At 39.9% G+C, this 17,760-nt stretch overlaps 1 protein-coding gene across 9 annotated transcripts in view; it reads left to right on the forward strand.

Annotated features, from left to right (window-relative positions):
• Window positions 1-17,760, forward strand: part of ppfia2 (PTPRF interacting protein alpha 2) — a 163,504-nt gene that overhangs the window by 142,592 nt on the left and 3,152 nt on the right. For 4 of the 9 annotated variants that reach the window (XM_077234138.1, XM_077234139.1, XM_077234140.1 and 1 more), the window contains 8 exons: window positions 2,973-3,054; window positions 5,584-5,784; window positions 9,983-10,015; window positions 10,821-10,996; window positions 11,131-11,228; window positions 11,325-11,500; window positions 11,594-11,662; window positions 12,085-12,241. In XM_077234138.1, coding sequence (XP_077090253.1) covers window positions 2,973-3,054; window positions 5,584-5,784; window positions 9,983-10,015; window positions 10,821-10,996; window positions 11,131-11,228; window positions 11,325-11,500; window positions 11,594-11,662; window positions 12,085-12,241 — 992 coding nt within the window. Of the gene's footprint in view, window positions 1-2,972; window positions 3,055-5,583; window positions 5,785-6,581; window positions 6,645-9,982; window positions 10,016-10,820; window positions 10,997-11,130; window positions 11,229-11,324; window positions 11,501-11,593; window positions 11,663-12,084; window positions 12,242-14,254; window positions 14,312-17,760 lie in introns of all 9 variants that reach the window. The other 5 variants (XM_077234135.1, XM_077234141.1, XM_077234136.1 and 2 more) reach the window with 3 other exon arrangements.

Raw genomic sequence — 17,760 nt, forward strand, 5'->3', positions numbered from 1 at the left:
CGAAATACTACGCACATGGCATCCTTTAGCGTGAATATAACACGCAAACCCAAGGCGTCATAAAGTTGACTGGCATCCTTTAGCGTGAATATGAGACGCAGACCCTACCCCACACCTAAACCTACCCATCACAGTGCGTGTTATATTGACGATAAAGGGTGCCATGTGCGTAGTATTTCGCCGTTTTGTCATATGGCGTCACATATGACGCCAAAGGATGAGAATGCGTTGGATCTGGTTCTGTGCTTTGTGTTTACATCAAAGAAAAGGTGGCCCTTTAAACATGCCTGTTTGAACTGGGAAACCTTAGTAATGCATATTTCACCCAATCTATTTTCTAAATGCATGTTGTGAACAATTCATCCATGCAACAACAACAAAATCTTAATCACAATGTGATCGCTTGAACTTCCAGTGACACGGCAGACTTCTCTCCGGTGACGTATGTATGCCGGATTCTCTACTCATTTAGTCCGCTTGAACCCTGCCCACAATTGACTGCAAGCTCACACTAAGATCTGCCTCCATCTAAATAACAAGTCCCTGACCTACAATTTTTTCCTTTTCAATAACTAGTTTCACCTGGATGTAACTTCACTTTTCCATTGCGTAGTACGACTCGGCTCGGCGCGGCACGGCACAGTTCGCTTTAGCTCGGTTGCTTTTCCACTGCAGTTAGTAACGCTTCAAAGTGGGTGGGATTATGACTGATCGTTATAGTTTATCCGCTCCTCGGCAACCAACAAGAGGAACGTCTGCGCTTCTCGTCCACTGACCACGATTCAGCCATTTCTTTTTTGGAAGTTTTTTTTCTTAAAGCAAGTCAAGCAAGTAGTTTTAAAACAGGTGCTACAGCGGTGGCTGTTACTGGCTATTTAAATCTAGCGGGTTTGATGTCTCGCAAATAAAATGACGCTGGTAGTGACGATTCTGTCTGTCTGACCAATCAGTGATTTACAGTGCTTCCACGTCACATTTTAGTATCGGTACGGTACGCTTGGAACCTCAACAGAGGTGGTACCATTTAAAGTGAGCCGAAGCGAGCCGTACCGTACCATGCAGTGGAAAAGCGCCACAAGTGAGCCGTACCGAGCCGAGCCCAACCGTACCATGCAGTGGAAAAGCGTCAAAGCGTGCCGTACCGAACCGAACCGTACCGTAGCATGCAGTGGAAAAGCGCCATAAGTCACAGTACGGAAAAGACTTCACTACTTCCAACTTTATCTCTCATTGTAAAGTTCGGTCCACTTTATTAGCAGCTTATTCAGACCAACAGCCATTTACTTAAAACCGAGGACCAACATATCCTGTAACATGATCAACCATATTTTGAATGTCTCTTCTAGGGTCAGGTTTATCTGAGATAGCTGATACTACAATAGAACATCATGGGATAAGTGTGTTTGCTTAGAATGTTTTTATCCCCTTGTACCGAAAATAAGTAGTTACAAAGTTTCATTTTCACAAGGTGCCATTTCAAAAGGGACCAAAACTTGTTAATAACAGTGCCATTTATGTACCAGGGTTTGTCTCATAGTGGCATTTTCCAAAAAGTTTAAATTGGTTTATCGTGGCTTTCCCATGATCCACCGTTATTTTTATTCAAACGGTTGATTAAAACCCAGCTTTAGTTGTACGAACAAGCTGCATAAAGGAACAGAATCACTTGGAATGCTAAAATATGTTCCCAAAACAAGGAGTAAGACTTATAAACAAGCCCCTCAACACACACACAAACACAGAACCGGATCAGACACCATCACGGCACCATTTCGGTGGAAAAAAGATCTCAGTGGCCACATAAGCGGTTTTGACATATTTTTTTTGCAGACAGTACCATATCACTCACTAACAGCATGTGTTAGTACTGTACCCAACAGTTTATTCAAGTGGCCTTACTGTAGACCCCAAAGATGCGGTTGGATTATGAAGCTGCTCTCTGAGCGAGGAACATCCAACTGTCTCTGCCTTAAAGTCCACCACAACATCTTTGTATCGTAAAATATTCACCTGTACTTGTTCTGTAGCCAAATGCCCTCAGAATTCCAACACAGTTCCAGCAAACGTAAAGCCTTGCCTTGAAATATCTCTCAGTTACACCGGCTCAAGATGGCGGATCCTTGGAGACGAGTACATTCGGACATTAGCAGGAGAGATATATTGGAACATTGCTGAGGACACACTCTGTTACAAGTCCTTCAGCCCCTGTAAAACCTTGGAAAAAGCTAAACATATTTCCCACTGAAGAACGCTGTAAAAAAAGCGTCTCTGTGATGAAAGTTTATGATAGCAGCCTTGTCTTAAAGCGCAAATATTTATCAAGAAAAAAGACGGAATAGGGTTCAAAAGAAAAGGCGTTTCTGTTTTCCCTCGATAAGTCACGGCATTCCAGTTTCCTTAAGCTCTCAGGATCAGGACACAGCAAGGAAATGTCATGATATGTTTATCTGAGAAACTGGAACTCACAGTTAGTTGACTTCTCAGCGTGATCAACTTTACCCTTAGTTTCTTTTGTTCGTTTTATCCCACCGCAACCTGGTCTTTGATTCATAAACAGAAACCCAAACCATTTTTAAGAGACGAGACGGACCTAAAATTAAATCTTGGAGCGATGTGAATTCAAACCAAGCATTATATTGGCTTATGTACTGCTTATTTACAAAGATTACATGAAATGGTAGCATTCGTCATGCTACATGCTAATTACGGACAAGTAGTAGTGGGTATGAAAGAAACTTTTAAAAAGAAACTTATGCATTTGGTGTTCCATGTTGCTCTGATAAACAGATAGTGGCCATTAAAGGACAGGAAACCTGGCAGAGACAGATAAAGCATCTCACTTTCTCTCTACATGCCCCTTTCCCTCCCTCTCTCTTTCTGTTCAGTTGATTATCTCTAAGCTAGTTCTGTCTTTCTCCTTATCTTTCTTCCTCTCTGTCTCGCTTTGTCTCTGCCACCTGCTCTCTCTCTAGGCACGAGTTGTTGGAAGAAGCCAGAAGAAAAGGGTTACCTTTTGCTCAGTGGGACGGTCCTACAGTAGTCGCGTGGTTGGAGGTGGGCAGTATTAATTTTCGGTTTGGGCACTTAAACACATCAGCTTTGCTTGTTTTCATTTGTAATTTGTAATTTCATTTTTACTTTTTTCCAAATTTGTTTTAAACTGTCTTTATATATCAATGCATAATTAAAATGTAAGTACTCTGGAAAAGAAATTATAAAAATCAAGTGTCTGTAGTCCTCTCAGGACTGAAATAAACACAGCTCATTATTCCATTAACTCCCACCCCCTCCCTTCTCGGCCCCTTTCCAAAGCCACGCCCCCAAAACACATGAACGCGCGACCCCGGCCGTTCGCTCAGCTGGAAGAGTCGGACGCGTTTACCAGCGCCGAGCAGAGAGGAGCGCAGTGCATGTAGTGACATCATGTCAGAATCACAAGTAATAAAATAACTAACTTTATTGTTGTACAAACTGTCACTCATTCACTGAATGACATAACATAAAAGTCTCACCTATCAGAAAGAGACTCCGCGACAATAGTGGAAACAGGGGATGGTGGCCTTGTAAATCCACTTTTTGATGGCGTGGACGTTGATATGTCTTTCTCATAACTATAAAAACAAGCAAATCACCATAACAGTTAAATCACCACATTTTGATCATTCACTCAAACACCTTCTCACAACTGCATTGCTGACCCAAGATAATATAACACACACACACAACATATATTGTATAACACATACAGATACAACATAAAGACATGTGTAAACATATGTAGAGCATATAACAACATACCAAACGTGAAAAAACGGAGCAGGTAGAGTTCACGTTGAAATAGGAACAAAGTTTAGGCATAGGGTAAAGCTAGGTATAAAAATAGATCCCCTAAACTTTTGTAACCTAAAGTTAGATTTGGCGAAATTAAACGTCTCAACCCTGGCTCACTAACAGTAACGTTATACCAGTCGACACCAAAGTTACACCGTCATAGCTAAGCCAGTGTAACGTTAGTTATGCTACGTAACGTTAGGTAGCTATATTAGGTAGCTACGTGTGCTAGTGATACATGCTTCATGAAAAAATAAATGCCATCAAAATGAAAACAGCAAGATTACCTATCCAGCAGAAATAAAGCCATCATGGAGTCACTTTTCAGCCCCTTAAAATCCCTCAGTTGTCGCCACTGCTGGAAAGCCACGCCGATATTGACTCTCGTATGATTTTTTGATTTATCCGAAGACTTTTTGTTCCTAGCCTTTTCAAATACTGTCTTCCTTTTTTTAACTTGTTTGACTTCGCTGCCTCTATATGCAGGTACTGAAAATTTAGACTGTTCTTTCTCTGCCATAATTGTTATTACTAGCTTCCGTGCCTCTTCAAACGGGTGCGTGCATTTGGGCTGCTCCTGTATAAGCAGAGGTGGTATCCATGGTAGCGAGGGAGAGTGACAGTCGCCCCAGCCAATCATTTCTTTCGTCCCGAATGGAATAATGAGCTGTGTTTATTACAGTCCTGAGAGAACTACAGTCACTCGATTTTTAGAATTTATTTTCCAGAGTACTTACATTTTAATTATGCATTGATATATAAAGACAGTTTAAACAAATTTGGAAAAAAGAATTTTTGGGGATTTCTTCCTACCCTGCCTTTAAGTAGCTTTTATAAATGTGCCTTTGAAAAAACATCACTGTCGTGCATCTTGAGACAAAACAATGGCAGTGACATATTTTAAGATATGCCAGTACAAGTTGCTTTTAAGCTCAAACAATGCTTAAGCATTTTAGTCTAGGACTAACTAGTGTTTTAAAAGTCCTGTAGTGTATTCAAGCCTTAAAGATACCATTTGTTATCTGGTTAATGTTTTATATGTTCAGCTATGCAGCCAAAAACAAAGAAACTAATATATAAAGAAAGAAATGTGATTATTGCTCCAAAAAGAAAGGCCTGGGATGGTATCCTTGAAATTATTTATGGATTTTTCCAAAAAAAGTGGCACAGATAGGAAGTGTATTGCATGGTTAAGATAACTCCAAGGCTCTTTAATGCCAGCTGAATAAGGATCTGAGTAGTAGAACAGTTGCATATTACATACTGAGATCAGTCTTTCCTAGAATGATGCAATTGCAGTATTAAGCTGTAGTAACATGGCTGCAACTTTTTTTGAGAGTTTTTTTTTGTTGTTGTTTCCCAACAATGTTACACATACAATATTGAACTTGTTAGTATTTTCTTATTCTGGCTATGAATTAGTTGCATGATTTGCCCATGGTGTTAAAACAGATTCAGGTTTTTTTGTGGTCAGAAAAGACTTACACATAGTGCAATGGCGCCATCTAGTGGTGAAGCTTGCAACATAGATGATTTGGGTTACCATCCTGCAGAGTTTAGCTCCAACCCTAATCAATCACACCTGAACCAGCTAATCAAGGTGTTCATGGTATAACAGGTTAGTGTGTTGGAGCGGAAGTCTGCAGGAAGGTAGCCCTCCAGAAACAGGGTTGGCTTACCCCTGTTTTAGAGTCATTATAATGCAGTCTTGTACATGTTTAATCATGCAAAAATGTGCGTATGTGTTGAAAGCTGTGGCTGGGGATGCCAGCATGGTACGTCGCAGCGTGTCGTGCCAACGTAAAAAGCGGGGCCATCATGTCTGCCCTGTCGGACACCGAGATCCAGAGAGAGATCGGCATCAGCAACCCACTGCACCGCCTCAAACTGCGCCTGGCCATCCAGGAGATGGTCTCGCTCACCAGCCCCTCGGCTCCCCCTACGTCTAGAACCGTGAGTACACACACACACACATTTTGTTTATTTTCTTTCTTATCAATAACATACATTATTAAAAACAAACTCCCTCCCAAAGTTTCATCATCAAAGTCTTGCCTTGTTTGGAAAATACTGGGCCACACCGGTCCATGGCCATAGCATCCTTACTGTCAGTTATTTTTAACCCATTTGCAGCTTGGTTTTTTTTCTGTTGTCATGGTAATAGTGTTTTGCATCGTCTGTGACAGCTGATCTGTGACTGTATTGTGTGATGACACATTCACAGACTGACACACACACATCCCAGCAGTCAAACTGCAGCTTCTCAAAGTTATTTGTATGCACACTTTCTTAAAGCATCTCCTGAAAAACTACTAATTACACAAAGTCTGGTGCACACTGTTCGATTTTGTCCATAACTGGCCATTTGACACAATGATGTCGCACCTGATGTCGTAAACACGTCGTAGAAAAGCTCACAGGCAAAAAGAAAAGGACTGAAAAAAGAATGAAATTGAGCAGCGTGCACAAGACTTGAGGCATCAGCTAATTTTGCATGTTAAACGCAGTTTTCGTCTTCAGCAGCGGCTCCCGTCCGGTCAGAGAGAACAATGTTTGGTCTCCCCTGACGTGCGTTTGTGTTTTCAGTGCGCATGTGCTCTGTATGTGTCCTTTGACTCTGGCCTTTGACTCTTTCTCGCTAATGATCTGACTGTGATGCTGTAACACTATTGGCTTACAGTGCTGCTGCTCTTCTTCTTTAACACTGCTTGCCCTTCCTGTCGGATTCATCTCCGGGGCCGCCCACATAGCCGTCGGGTAACGTGTGGGTAACCCACGAGGAAATGGAGACCCTTGCCGCCCCCTTGAAAACGGTCAGTCACCTCATCCTTTTCAACCGTCTAACAAAAAAAAAAGCCCACCCATATGCTCTTTGCTTACTCTTACTTAAAGGGCTCCTATTATGGCTTTTTTAAGATGACCTTTTATGTAGTGTGTAAATAGCTCTAAAAGAATGAAAACATCCTGCAAAGTTTTAAATCTTAAAGTGCGCCATATATAAAGTTATTGTCTTGAGCTATGAGTCGACTCTGAGTCAATGAAATTAATCGTTTTTCAAACGAGTCATAAGCCATTTCGTTGCGACGTCAAGACGAAACATGCATATTGCATATAGCATATTGTGCGTGCAGACACAAGGGTAAACTTGAACCTCAAACACTGCAACTGATTCCTGTGGATGCTGGATATCATGTCGAGAAGACGCTGTGCTCTACAATGTGAAGGTAAAGCCAGTTTTTTTCACTGCCCAAGGATGAGCATGTGAAGAATCAGTGGTTAAAATTCATGTGACCTGTTCAATGGCCTGTTATTGATGCAGTTTCCACATGTTAGAAAAATATATTAGATAATATATCTAATATACAACAATATATTAGAAACAATATATTAGAAAAAACAATAGAACAATATATTAGAAAAAATACTCTGTAAATGAATTAGTACAAGTAAAATAATTGGTTTGTTGATGGACATGCACTTGTTAATGCTGATAGATAGATATACTGTACTTTATTTATCCCGAAGGAAATGGTAAGGAATTACAGTTGCAACATCTCATAATGTACCTCAAATTGAGTAGTGTTTCACTGAGAAACGTCCTGCTAGAGTTGTCCTTGCGATGGAGGTTCGGGTTGAATAACTAGTTCTACCAGTGTTTCATCATCTGACTCGCGCTAGGATTAACATGGTAAAATCAACGTCATTGTTCGATACTGTGTTTAGTTTACGGTGAAGATAGCCTCAGGAAAAGCAGAGCTGTGCGCTGTACGTGGTAGACCAATCACAACAGACTGAGCTGTCTGGCCAATCAGAGCAGAGTAGCTTGCAGAAAGGAGGGATTTAGAGAGATCGATTCATCTGACGGGTCGTTTGAGAATCATTGAAAATGTGGTGATGTGCAAATGTATGTTTGACCTTTGATGCATGTAAACCTGTTGTAGGAGACTCCAAAACAGCATTAGGAAGTTTTAAAATAGCATAATAGGGGCACTTTAAATTTTTTGCAAATGTTTTTGTTTCACAGACTCAGGATAGAGCATGAAAGTCGACATGAAATCGAAATGAGCATCATTTACTTTTCTAGTACAAGTTCCTGGTCTTATTGTGCTTTCAAGTCGCAATAATGGCAAAAAAAACAACAACAACAGAAAAAGAAACGATATGTCAAGATGCTCTCGAAGGTCACTTTGACCCACTTTAAACGTTGAAACACATCAAACTAAGGAAGTAAAATGATTTGCGAATGGGGATTCATGTTGACTCCAAGCTCTGGTCTTTAACTGGGCAGAGGAAGATTTCCTCAGTTCACGTCTGAATATAATCAGCTCATATGTGCCGTCATCAATCACATCCAGCGCTAACGATCTTTAGATGGGAGAACCAGCACCGAGAGGCCCTAATTTCATATAGAAGAGGTCTCAACGAGGCTGAACGGACCTAACATTCTCACGTTCAAATGGAATGTAATCAGTCAAAGGAGAATAAAACTAGCCTCGTTATTCTCCATTGAGTCTCATACAATAATCACGGTTCACCCTCATCAGCATATAACCATCACCGAGAACACGAGCCTGGAACGGAATCAGACGAATGCATGTGAATCTGATGTACAACCCCAAATCCAGAAAAGTTAGGACTTTTGTAAAATGCAATAAAATCAAGAATGTGTGATTTGTTAATTGTCTTTAACCTTTATTTACCTGACAAGGGTACAAAGAATTTCAGTGTTCACTGACCAACTTAAGTGTATTTTGTAAATATAAAAAAAATTTGATGGCTGCAACACACTCCATAAAAGTTGGGATAGAGGCATGTTTATCTTTCCTTTTAATTACACTTTTTTAAATGTTTGGGAATTGGGTATACTAATTGTTAAAGTTTGGCAAGTGGAATTTCGGAGACATGACAGCCACTCAAAAGTCTGTGGTTGTCGTTACATTTTCAATAAGAGACAGATCTGGACTGCAGGCAGGCTCGATGGTGTAGAGATTCTTAGAAACCACTTTGTTTTAGCATGTGCTGAATGAGGCCTTGACATAGTCTTGCTTCCCAGGAAAGATGTCATCTTGATGGCAGTTTATGTCTCTGTACAATCCAAATATACGCCTTCACCTCAATGGTATCCTCACACATTTGCAAGTCACTGATGCACCCCCATTCAATGACAGATGTTTGCTTTTGTCTGAGAACTCGATGTCCGTTTTTCCCCAAAACAAGCTGAAATATGGACACACACATTAACCACACATTACACATTTCTACTGTCTTTTGATATGTAGATGTCAAGATTAGGTTGTGAATATTTGATCTGAGATTAGCTCGGGCCCAGAGAACTCGGCAGCATCTCTGTATTGAACAGATCTACAGCTTTCTCATTTCGTAACAGAGATTCAGGTTACAGAGATTTCCTGCCTTGATTTCTCTGGATTCCCTGAATCTTTTCACAATATTATGTATGTATGATAGAAGGTTAAAAAAATGAAATGCTTTTTGAAATTTTTGAATTGTTTGATAATTCTGTCATGAAGTGATGAGCCATGGCCCATCTTTGCTTGCAAAGACTGAGATGCTCCTTTTACACTCAATCACGATCCACTCACCTATTACCAACTCTTTGTGGACTGTTTCAAGAGTTTAACTTGGATATTCTATAAGCTTTTCACTTTTATTGAGCCTCTGTCCCAGCTTTTTTTTTTTATGTGTGTTGCAGCCATCAAAATTGAAATATTTACCTACTGTAAGTTGGTTAGTGAAAACTTTGATAATTCTTCTTTACGCTTTTGTCATTTAAATATAGGTTAAATAAGAACATTTAACACATCACAGATTCTTGATTTTATTGAATTTTACAAAATGTCCCTGAGTTTTCTGGATTTGGGAATGTAGTTTGTGTGATGTTTCATTGTACTTGCATGCATAGAGAGAGATGGAAAAGTTTCTTAAATTGTTGTACAACTGTTGTGTCACATGTTTAATAATGTTTAAACCTGGTGCATTAGCATGAACAATTGGGTGATCATTTATTCTAAAACTAACAACTTATTATAAAACTAAGTATGTATGTGCTTTGAAAAGTAAACTGACGTACATACAGTTAAGCAAGAGTTTGCAGACGTAGAGCTGATAAAATCACTTCCTTGTTTCTCCGCAGAAGTCCCAGTCAGAGGAGGGGAGCTGGTCACAGGTGAGAGCGTGACAGTCCACACATACATACACTAATTCACATTCATTAGCAAATGTTATTTTACATGCCTTTAATGTTAACATGAGAGCAGAGCGATAGAAAATTGTACTAACCTCGTCTGTGTGCGATGTCACATCCACATTATGTTGTGAATATGTAAAAGTCAGTGAACATGGTCATTTTTGCTTTATATCCGCATGAGGATACCTGGATTTGACGCAACTATCCGCCAAATACCGTTTACATAAAGCAAACTCCACCCGCAGGAATTACAGCGTATAACGTGCAGCGACTCTGCTAAAAATATGTTTTTTTATATTAAGAATTAATTTTGAATAATTAAGATTCATTAAGTCTGTTATGCTTACCAAGGCTGCATTTGTTCGAGCAGTAATATCGTGAAGTATTATTCCATTTTAAATTTAAATGTATTTTATTTGAATTTTATTACTCAAATGATCCTTAATAAATTATTGTAGTATTCTGATCTGGTGCGAAGTTATTATTGGTGTTCAATTATTTATAATATTTCTAATTTTAGTCCACTTAATTTTGGTTTTGTCAGAATTCCTTGATGAATATCGAATATAAAGTTCAATAACAGCCTTTATTTGAAATGGAAATGTTTGTAACATTATAAATGTCTTTAGTGTGACTTTTGTGTTTAATTAATATAAAGTTATTGAAATAAGAAAGTTACAGCCCTAAGAATATGCAACCAAGGCTTTATAAAATGTCTAGATGACACAAAGTAGCTCTTTTAGTCAGAATCACATGGTTGTTAACGGTGGTGTGTGTGATTTAGACGCTAGCATACGGGGACATGAATCACGAGTGGATCGGGAACGAGTGGCTGCCCAGTCTTGGCCTACCTCAGTACCGCAGCTACTTCATGGAGTGTTTGGTGGACGCGCGCATGCTGGACCACCTCACCAAGAAGGACCTCAGAGTGCATTTAAAAATGGTGGACAGCTTTCACAGGTCAACAGTCCAAGAACATTGGTGTCAAACTATTGGCGTAAAACATTTCCATCCGATCGAGTGATTAAATCCGAGCAGACTCGGCCACATTTAAACTGCCATTGGTTGTAATATCAATGTATTGTTTGTAACAGAACCAGTCTGCAGTACGGCATTATGTGTCTGAAGAAGCTGAACTACGACAGGAAGGAGCTGGAGAGACGCAGAGAGAGCAGTCAGCACGAGATAAGAGGTAAGTTATAGTACCCCGGGGGCCGCCAGCAAAGGCGCTTGCGATATTCCAATGAACAAAAACATCCACTAGGATTTTGTGTTTGTGTTTGCATAGACGTGCTGGTGTGGAGTAACGAACGGGCGATTCGCTGGATCCAGAGCATCGGTCTCCGCGACTACGCCAACATCCTGTTAGAGAGCGGCGTGCATGGGGCGCTCGTCGCACTCGACGACAATTTCGACTATAGCAGCCTGGCCCTGCTGCTGCAGATCCCCAATCAAAACACTCAGGTCTCCATCCATCCACACACACACACACACTTTACAGCTATCACATGTTTATTTGGAGGGGAAAATATTTAATTCACTCTTTTTTCCCCACAGGCTAGACAAATTCTGGAAAGAGAGTACAACAATCTGCTGGCACTTGGAACAGAGAGGCGATTAGATGAGGTCAAGCACTAGTTTCTTTATTTTATTAGAACCGAACATTCGACAGCATAGGGAGTGTCGTATAAGAAACCGAACCTCAAAAACGAGCAATTTAGAACGAGCGCTTTTCACAGTCAAGTTCCAAAAGAAACACAAGGCAGCGTAAATGACAATTGTTTTAGCATGTTGGTCTGCATAAAAATAAAAATTTTGAGTATAAACTGTACTAAACCAAAAAAAAAAAAGCACTGAAAAGCTGATGAGGGTTCTGTTTTGTTTTTGTTTTTTTCCATTGACCTTGACAGTGAATTGTGCAATGAGCCAATGTAAGCTTACATCAATTGCACAGCAAAGCTAAAAGCATATTGTTTATGTAACTATTTGCTGCAATAAGCAGTGTAAAATAGCACTTTGGTCTAAATTTGTCTTTGGACCATCCGTAGTGCGACGAGAAAGACTTCCGAGGGCCGTCGTGGAGGAGGCAGTTTCCTCCGCGGGATGTCCACGGGATCAGCATGATGCCCGGCTCAGCGGAGACCCTGCCCGCAGGCTTCCGCCTCACTGCCACCTCCGCACACTCACGCAGACTGCCACCAGAGGGTGAGACCCGCGCACGAGAACTCTCACACTACTACTACTCGTAGCAGATAATAGAGCACAAAAGTCGGCTAGGGGGCAAAAATGCATGTGGTTACGAGGGGTTTGAAACGCAGCCTACGTTTGAGAAGGAATACTAGCGTTCTGCTTACTGCTAACTTCATTGACTTATATATAAATGAATAAAGTTTCTTTCATTCATGTGTGTGCAACAGCTAGGGGGAAAAAACGGTGACATTTAGCGGTGAAATTTAGCACAGTAACACACAGGCGATTATTTGCACGTGTGTGAGTGGCGTGTTTGTATGAAGTGAGCGTTTGTTGTGTGCTTTTTTGTGTGTGAGGTTAATGTAGGACTGCACAATTTAATGAAATGAAACTGAAATGGTGCTTTGTCTAAGTGCGATTATGAATTAGCAAGGTTTTAATGAAATAATAATATAGTGATGTGAATACGTTAGGACACCATGCTAAAGTTGCCTAAAAAGAGGAATAAAAAAATCATCTTTTGGAAATTGATCTTAATGCCTTAATTAAAAAAATTAGGAAAAATCCAACCTTTAAGGACACCAATTTTCTTTGTGATTGAATAATGTATCATAAATAAATAAATGTTCTTCCTATTTTAATTCCAAAGGCCAATTAGTCTATTAACATTAAAGTCTATTAGCATTATAAATATACTTTATTCTTATAAAAATAGGTGAGATGTCTAGAAGAACACAGAGAAACCATATATTACTGCAATTGTATGTTAATTGTCTTCATGTTTCGAATGCTACAAATTAGCATCACAGCTTTTTATCATAATAATAGTAATAGTACATTTTTTTAATGAAATTTTAGACCTTTCTATGATTGATAGGAAAATGAAGTGGTATTTTGAAGTGCTCAGCCAAACGGATGGATGTGGTTTGGAAATGTATTTGTCTGAAAACAAAATGTATTTTGTCTGCCCTGTCTGGAACATTAATGTGTTTTGTCAGTCACGTGCCTGTTTAAGTGATGAAGTACACTACTTGTTTTTAGACATGGGACAGACTTTTATACTTGTGCTACAAAACAAAACTATTTATAGTTAATAGTATAGTTAGTCGGGGCAGGGAAAAACAATGTGGTAATTTGTGCAATTAATATTTGTTGTTCAATGCGTGATGATTAGGACATACAGGTGTAAGTGTACTGATAATAAATGGTTTAAGTTATTTATCTGCGTTATTGACAGAAACATCATCAAACTATATAAAAAGGCACATGTAAATGTGATATAATGGATTTGAATATTGTGAATATCGTTTTAAGTACACTAAATTGAAAGTTGTTATTTTGTAATGTATGCTAATTGTTCATAAATAATGAATAAAATGTGATAATTTTAAAAACCTGATATTTGATCATTTGCGGTTTAGTCATAGCTTTCAGTTCTACTGCAATGTTCAATTGTTATAATTGGTAATTAGATAAAACAATCAGTTTAACAGAGCTGTCAGTATTGATGTCAGCCTCCATTTGTAATACTTTGTAAAAACATTAAATAAATAAGTAAAATATGAAATGTATTATTTACATATGTAAAATAATCAATTTATTTACAGTATGCTATGATTTGGTATATGTAAACATGTAATTTATTTGAAAAGTGAATTTTCAGCAGCCATTACTTCAGTGTCGCATGATATTTTTCGAAATCATTGTAATATGCTGATCTGCTCCATAAATGTAGAGTAGATGATATTTATTTGTGCAATAGGTTTGTGTCAGAAAAAGTGAAACTAATGTTTAATACTGCTGTGCCTCAGGTGTTTTCCACATTCAGACTTGGGTGAAATATTCCATGGCAAAAATAATAGAAAAGAGAGTAGAATTATTATTAGTATGGTGGGACACTATTCCAAACATAGAACATAGCACATAGCACAGTTGAACACAAACAAACTTCACCTCAACAGACAAAAAGTTTAACACACAAAGGTTGACTGTGTTTCTGTTGTTTTTTTACGGACTGCTGCCGGGTAGTCTTATATGAGGCGACGGACGACAGTCCTGACGACATGTATTTGGACTGGTTTCAAGGTCAGATATGACAGCGCCTCCAAATGTGTGGCTTTCCCGACCCTTGTCCCTACAGTGTAGTGTACTCGTGCCCCCTTACGTGGTCTCAATGTCTCCTGTCCTTTCTTAACTGTCAAATATACCTGTCAAGTGTGTCAACAGTGATTTGGAGCAGCATCACGACAGCCTTTGGTCCTTTCACGGACATCAGAACGGAGAGATGTGGCGGATCTCGTAATAGCAATAAATTCAGTATGTTGGCCAAACCGTAAAGCAACGACAGGAAAAATACGAAGGAGAAGATTTAAAAAGAAACGGTGTTCATTTGTCCAAAATATTTGTAGTAGCTCTCAAGTTACTACTTTTCATGAAGATGTTAAAAAATGAGTGTAAATATTGGGTAGTTGTTGAATTTGACATACGTCATTGCCATTCTCGTGAAGATACTTTTGGGAAGCCGTTTTCAGCGTTCACTCTAATATCCAGCGTGCCAAGGTGGGTACTTTTCAGTACAATATGTGGAGTAGCTCTTTTTCCTTTTATTCCTAGACGCCAAGCGGTTTCCAAAGGTCCCATGCTTTGCGGCAGTCCTGGTTAGTTTACTGACGTTTGCGTTTCGCCCATCCAGTAGCGAAGGGCGAAAGAAAAGTCCTTCTCTCCCATGCACGTTAATAGAGAAGGTGCAGGTATGACATCAGAACTCGGAAGTGTAATTCGCCACTGGTTCCAATTTTCCAATGGGATGTTATAATGGGGTTTTTCAATTTATGAGTAAAATGAAGCCTGTGGTAAACATAACTTGACAATAATGTTTTGTTCTACAATTTAAATTACACAGACTCACACCCCAAGCTGCCATATGTAGTTGAAAATTGTCGCTATTGGTGCGTGTAATTTGTTGTAGAACAGAACGTCAATGTATAGTGAATTTATGTTTATCACAGGGTTTGCTTTACTCATTAATAAATTTCTTTTTGAAGGAACCAGCTACGAATTAGACTTAGAAGTCATACCCCTGCCACTCTATACGGAGTGTCCACACTGCTCTGTGTTCCCGTTAAGGGTATCGGAGCACCAAACGCAAAAATTGGACGATTGCTTGTGTGCATTGGAGGTGGAGGATGAGGAAGAGGATGCAATCCTCCTTCCTAATTTTTTTTCCAGAGCTGCCAGTGCGACGGGAGTCCACCTCCAACACGCCCAGGGACTCGAACCTTCTAAAGAAGATCTGTACAGGAGATCAGCTGCCGAACCCCCCAGCGACTAGCCGTCGCAACAAGAAGGCCAGGGTGCCGAGAGGAACAAAGTCCGATTCCTGGCTTCCCTGCACGTGGAGCAAAGATGTTGGCACAACATAGAGCTGCGGACTCCCTTTGAAGCGTCACCAGCAAATTCCCTTCCGCCCCAGTTGCAGAGCGACTTTATCTTCAGCCTGTCCTCCACTGAGCTGCTGAGGATCTGTTTGCATGGCTATACTCTGCGGAGAGAGGTCCACTGCCTTGTAGTCTTCTCTTACTCTGATTTAGCATCTCTGAGAAACGCACAAGATAATGCAGCTCCTACGTGAGTAGCCCTGGCCTCTCCTGTTCCACAGGGACCACCTGTCACGAGCACATGTGGAGAGTAGTTCTCTCGGCCTTGGCCATGAGATGTTAAAGTGAAGGTTAAAGGTTTGCCTTTGAGGGCGAGGAGGACTGTTTGGAATGCAACATCTGCGTCGGTGTGTTGTACGTGTGATGGGAAACGGAACGCGTTTGAGGTATGTTGCGCACAGACGCATTGTTCTCTTGCAGACATGTAATGTTTTGTGTGTAGGAATGAGTGCAAATTGGCCTTTGGTGCCATAAAGGTATATGTCGTTGCAATTTGTGTGTGTGTCATGTGGCGACTGACAGAAATACCATGTCAACACCTACTTGCAAGCAGGTTTACGGAAGGTGTGCAGTCTGTGAACACTTTGGATTGTGGAACGTGTTATAGTTTTGTTAAGCGCTGTTTTATTACTGGGCATATTTCGTGGACATCCTGCTTTGTCTGTTCATAACTCGGGTATGCTGTGGATTTCTTGAGACTAGCTGTCAAAGGTACTCCAGCATTTGTGGGGAAGGTGAGGGAGCCTCTGCTCGTGAAGTAGTGGATTTACTGACTTTTTACTGGATTTACTGAGATTGGAAGGATAGGGCAAAGTTGGTACTAGCGTTCTCATCCCTGGCATATGTGAAAAACAAAAAGGCAGCGCCTGTCAGTGAAGCACGATCTACCCCTGTGTATCAAGAGGCCGTACTCGCAAAAGGAGGCACATGTATCCCTTTAAAATGCCCGCGACACAATTCCATCCACATATATTTTAGTTTTTTTTTTAAGTTATAAGGTCAGGTTTGACCAAAGCAAATGAGAAACTAAAAGAAAAAATTGAATTGGAGTTGGTTATTATTTAAAGAGTTAAGTATCAATCTTTAAATGTGTTTTGTTCCAATGATTCCCACATAAAGTAATAGGTTCAAATCACTAACTGAAACAATCGTCATGAAATACACTTGTTTGTTAACAATGAGTTGACAGTTTGAACGTTCTTGTTCACTTTTATTTATTTTGAAGATCATTTATTTTGAGGTGAATTGTTGCTTTCAGTACGGCTATAAAATACACGTGGTTAGGACACGGTGTTAGGCCTATGTCTGTTGTGATGCTGTTGCACTCATCTAGATTTAACTTTATTTATGGGTCAAAATCACTCAGTCATCATGAACACTGAAATTCTGAGGTTTTAACATTTACACACATAGCAGTACAATCTTAAATCTCTTGAAATGTGTTTTTCTCATTTTATTCCATTGGATGTATGTGAGTTTGGCATGTCGCATACGCGTAAAAGTGGTTAAATTACACAAATGTTTTTTTTATATAAATATATTCTGATTTTTCTCAAGTTGTTTGATAAAACAAGTCAATTTGATCATTTATCTGCACACATGTACGTTTAGTTTAATTGGGTTGGGGTATTGTGAGGAAAAAAAATGCTACAAAGGGGTGCCATGCTTTCAAAAAGTTTAGAAACCACGGGTTTAGGGCTCGTTCTACCAGAGGTACACTAAGGCTGGTTCTCATGGTTCACGACATATGTGCGGCTGAGGTGTGCTTGGCCTCCAGTTTTTGTGTGATTTATCATTAGTGAATTATGTTCTGAGTGTTTATAAAAGAAAATCATGACAGGTGTGTTAATCAGCTGGAGATGTTGTATTTAGTAAGAAATCTGTGCTGGAATGATGGAGAGAACAGTGTATAGGGATCACAAACCTGAAGAGTGTAGCTCCAACCCTTGTGAAACACACAGAATCAGCAAGTATTGAAGGTTTCTTTGGGGTGGGAAATTGGAGCCTGCAGAGAAATAAAGCAAAGACCTGCCTGAGGAGTTGCAGGTGTAGTCAGTGTGCAAAAGATTGAGAGAAGTACCTTCCTTTCCCCCGGGT

Source organism: Siphateles boraxobius, unplaced genomic scaffold, assembly GCF_051911475.1.
Source record: "Siphateles boraxobius isolate OS27281-9 unplaced genomic scaffold, OSU_SipBor_1 19, whole genome shotgun sequence".
Taxonomy (NCBI): domain Eukaryota; kingdom Metazoa; phylum Chordata; class Actinopteri; order Cypriniformes; family Leuciscidae; genus Siphateles; species Siphateles boraxobius.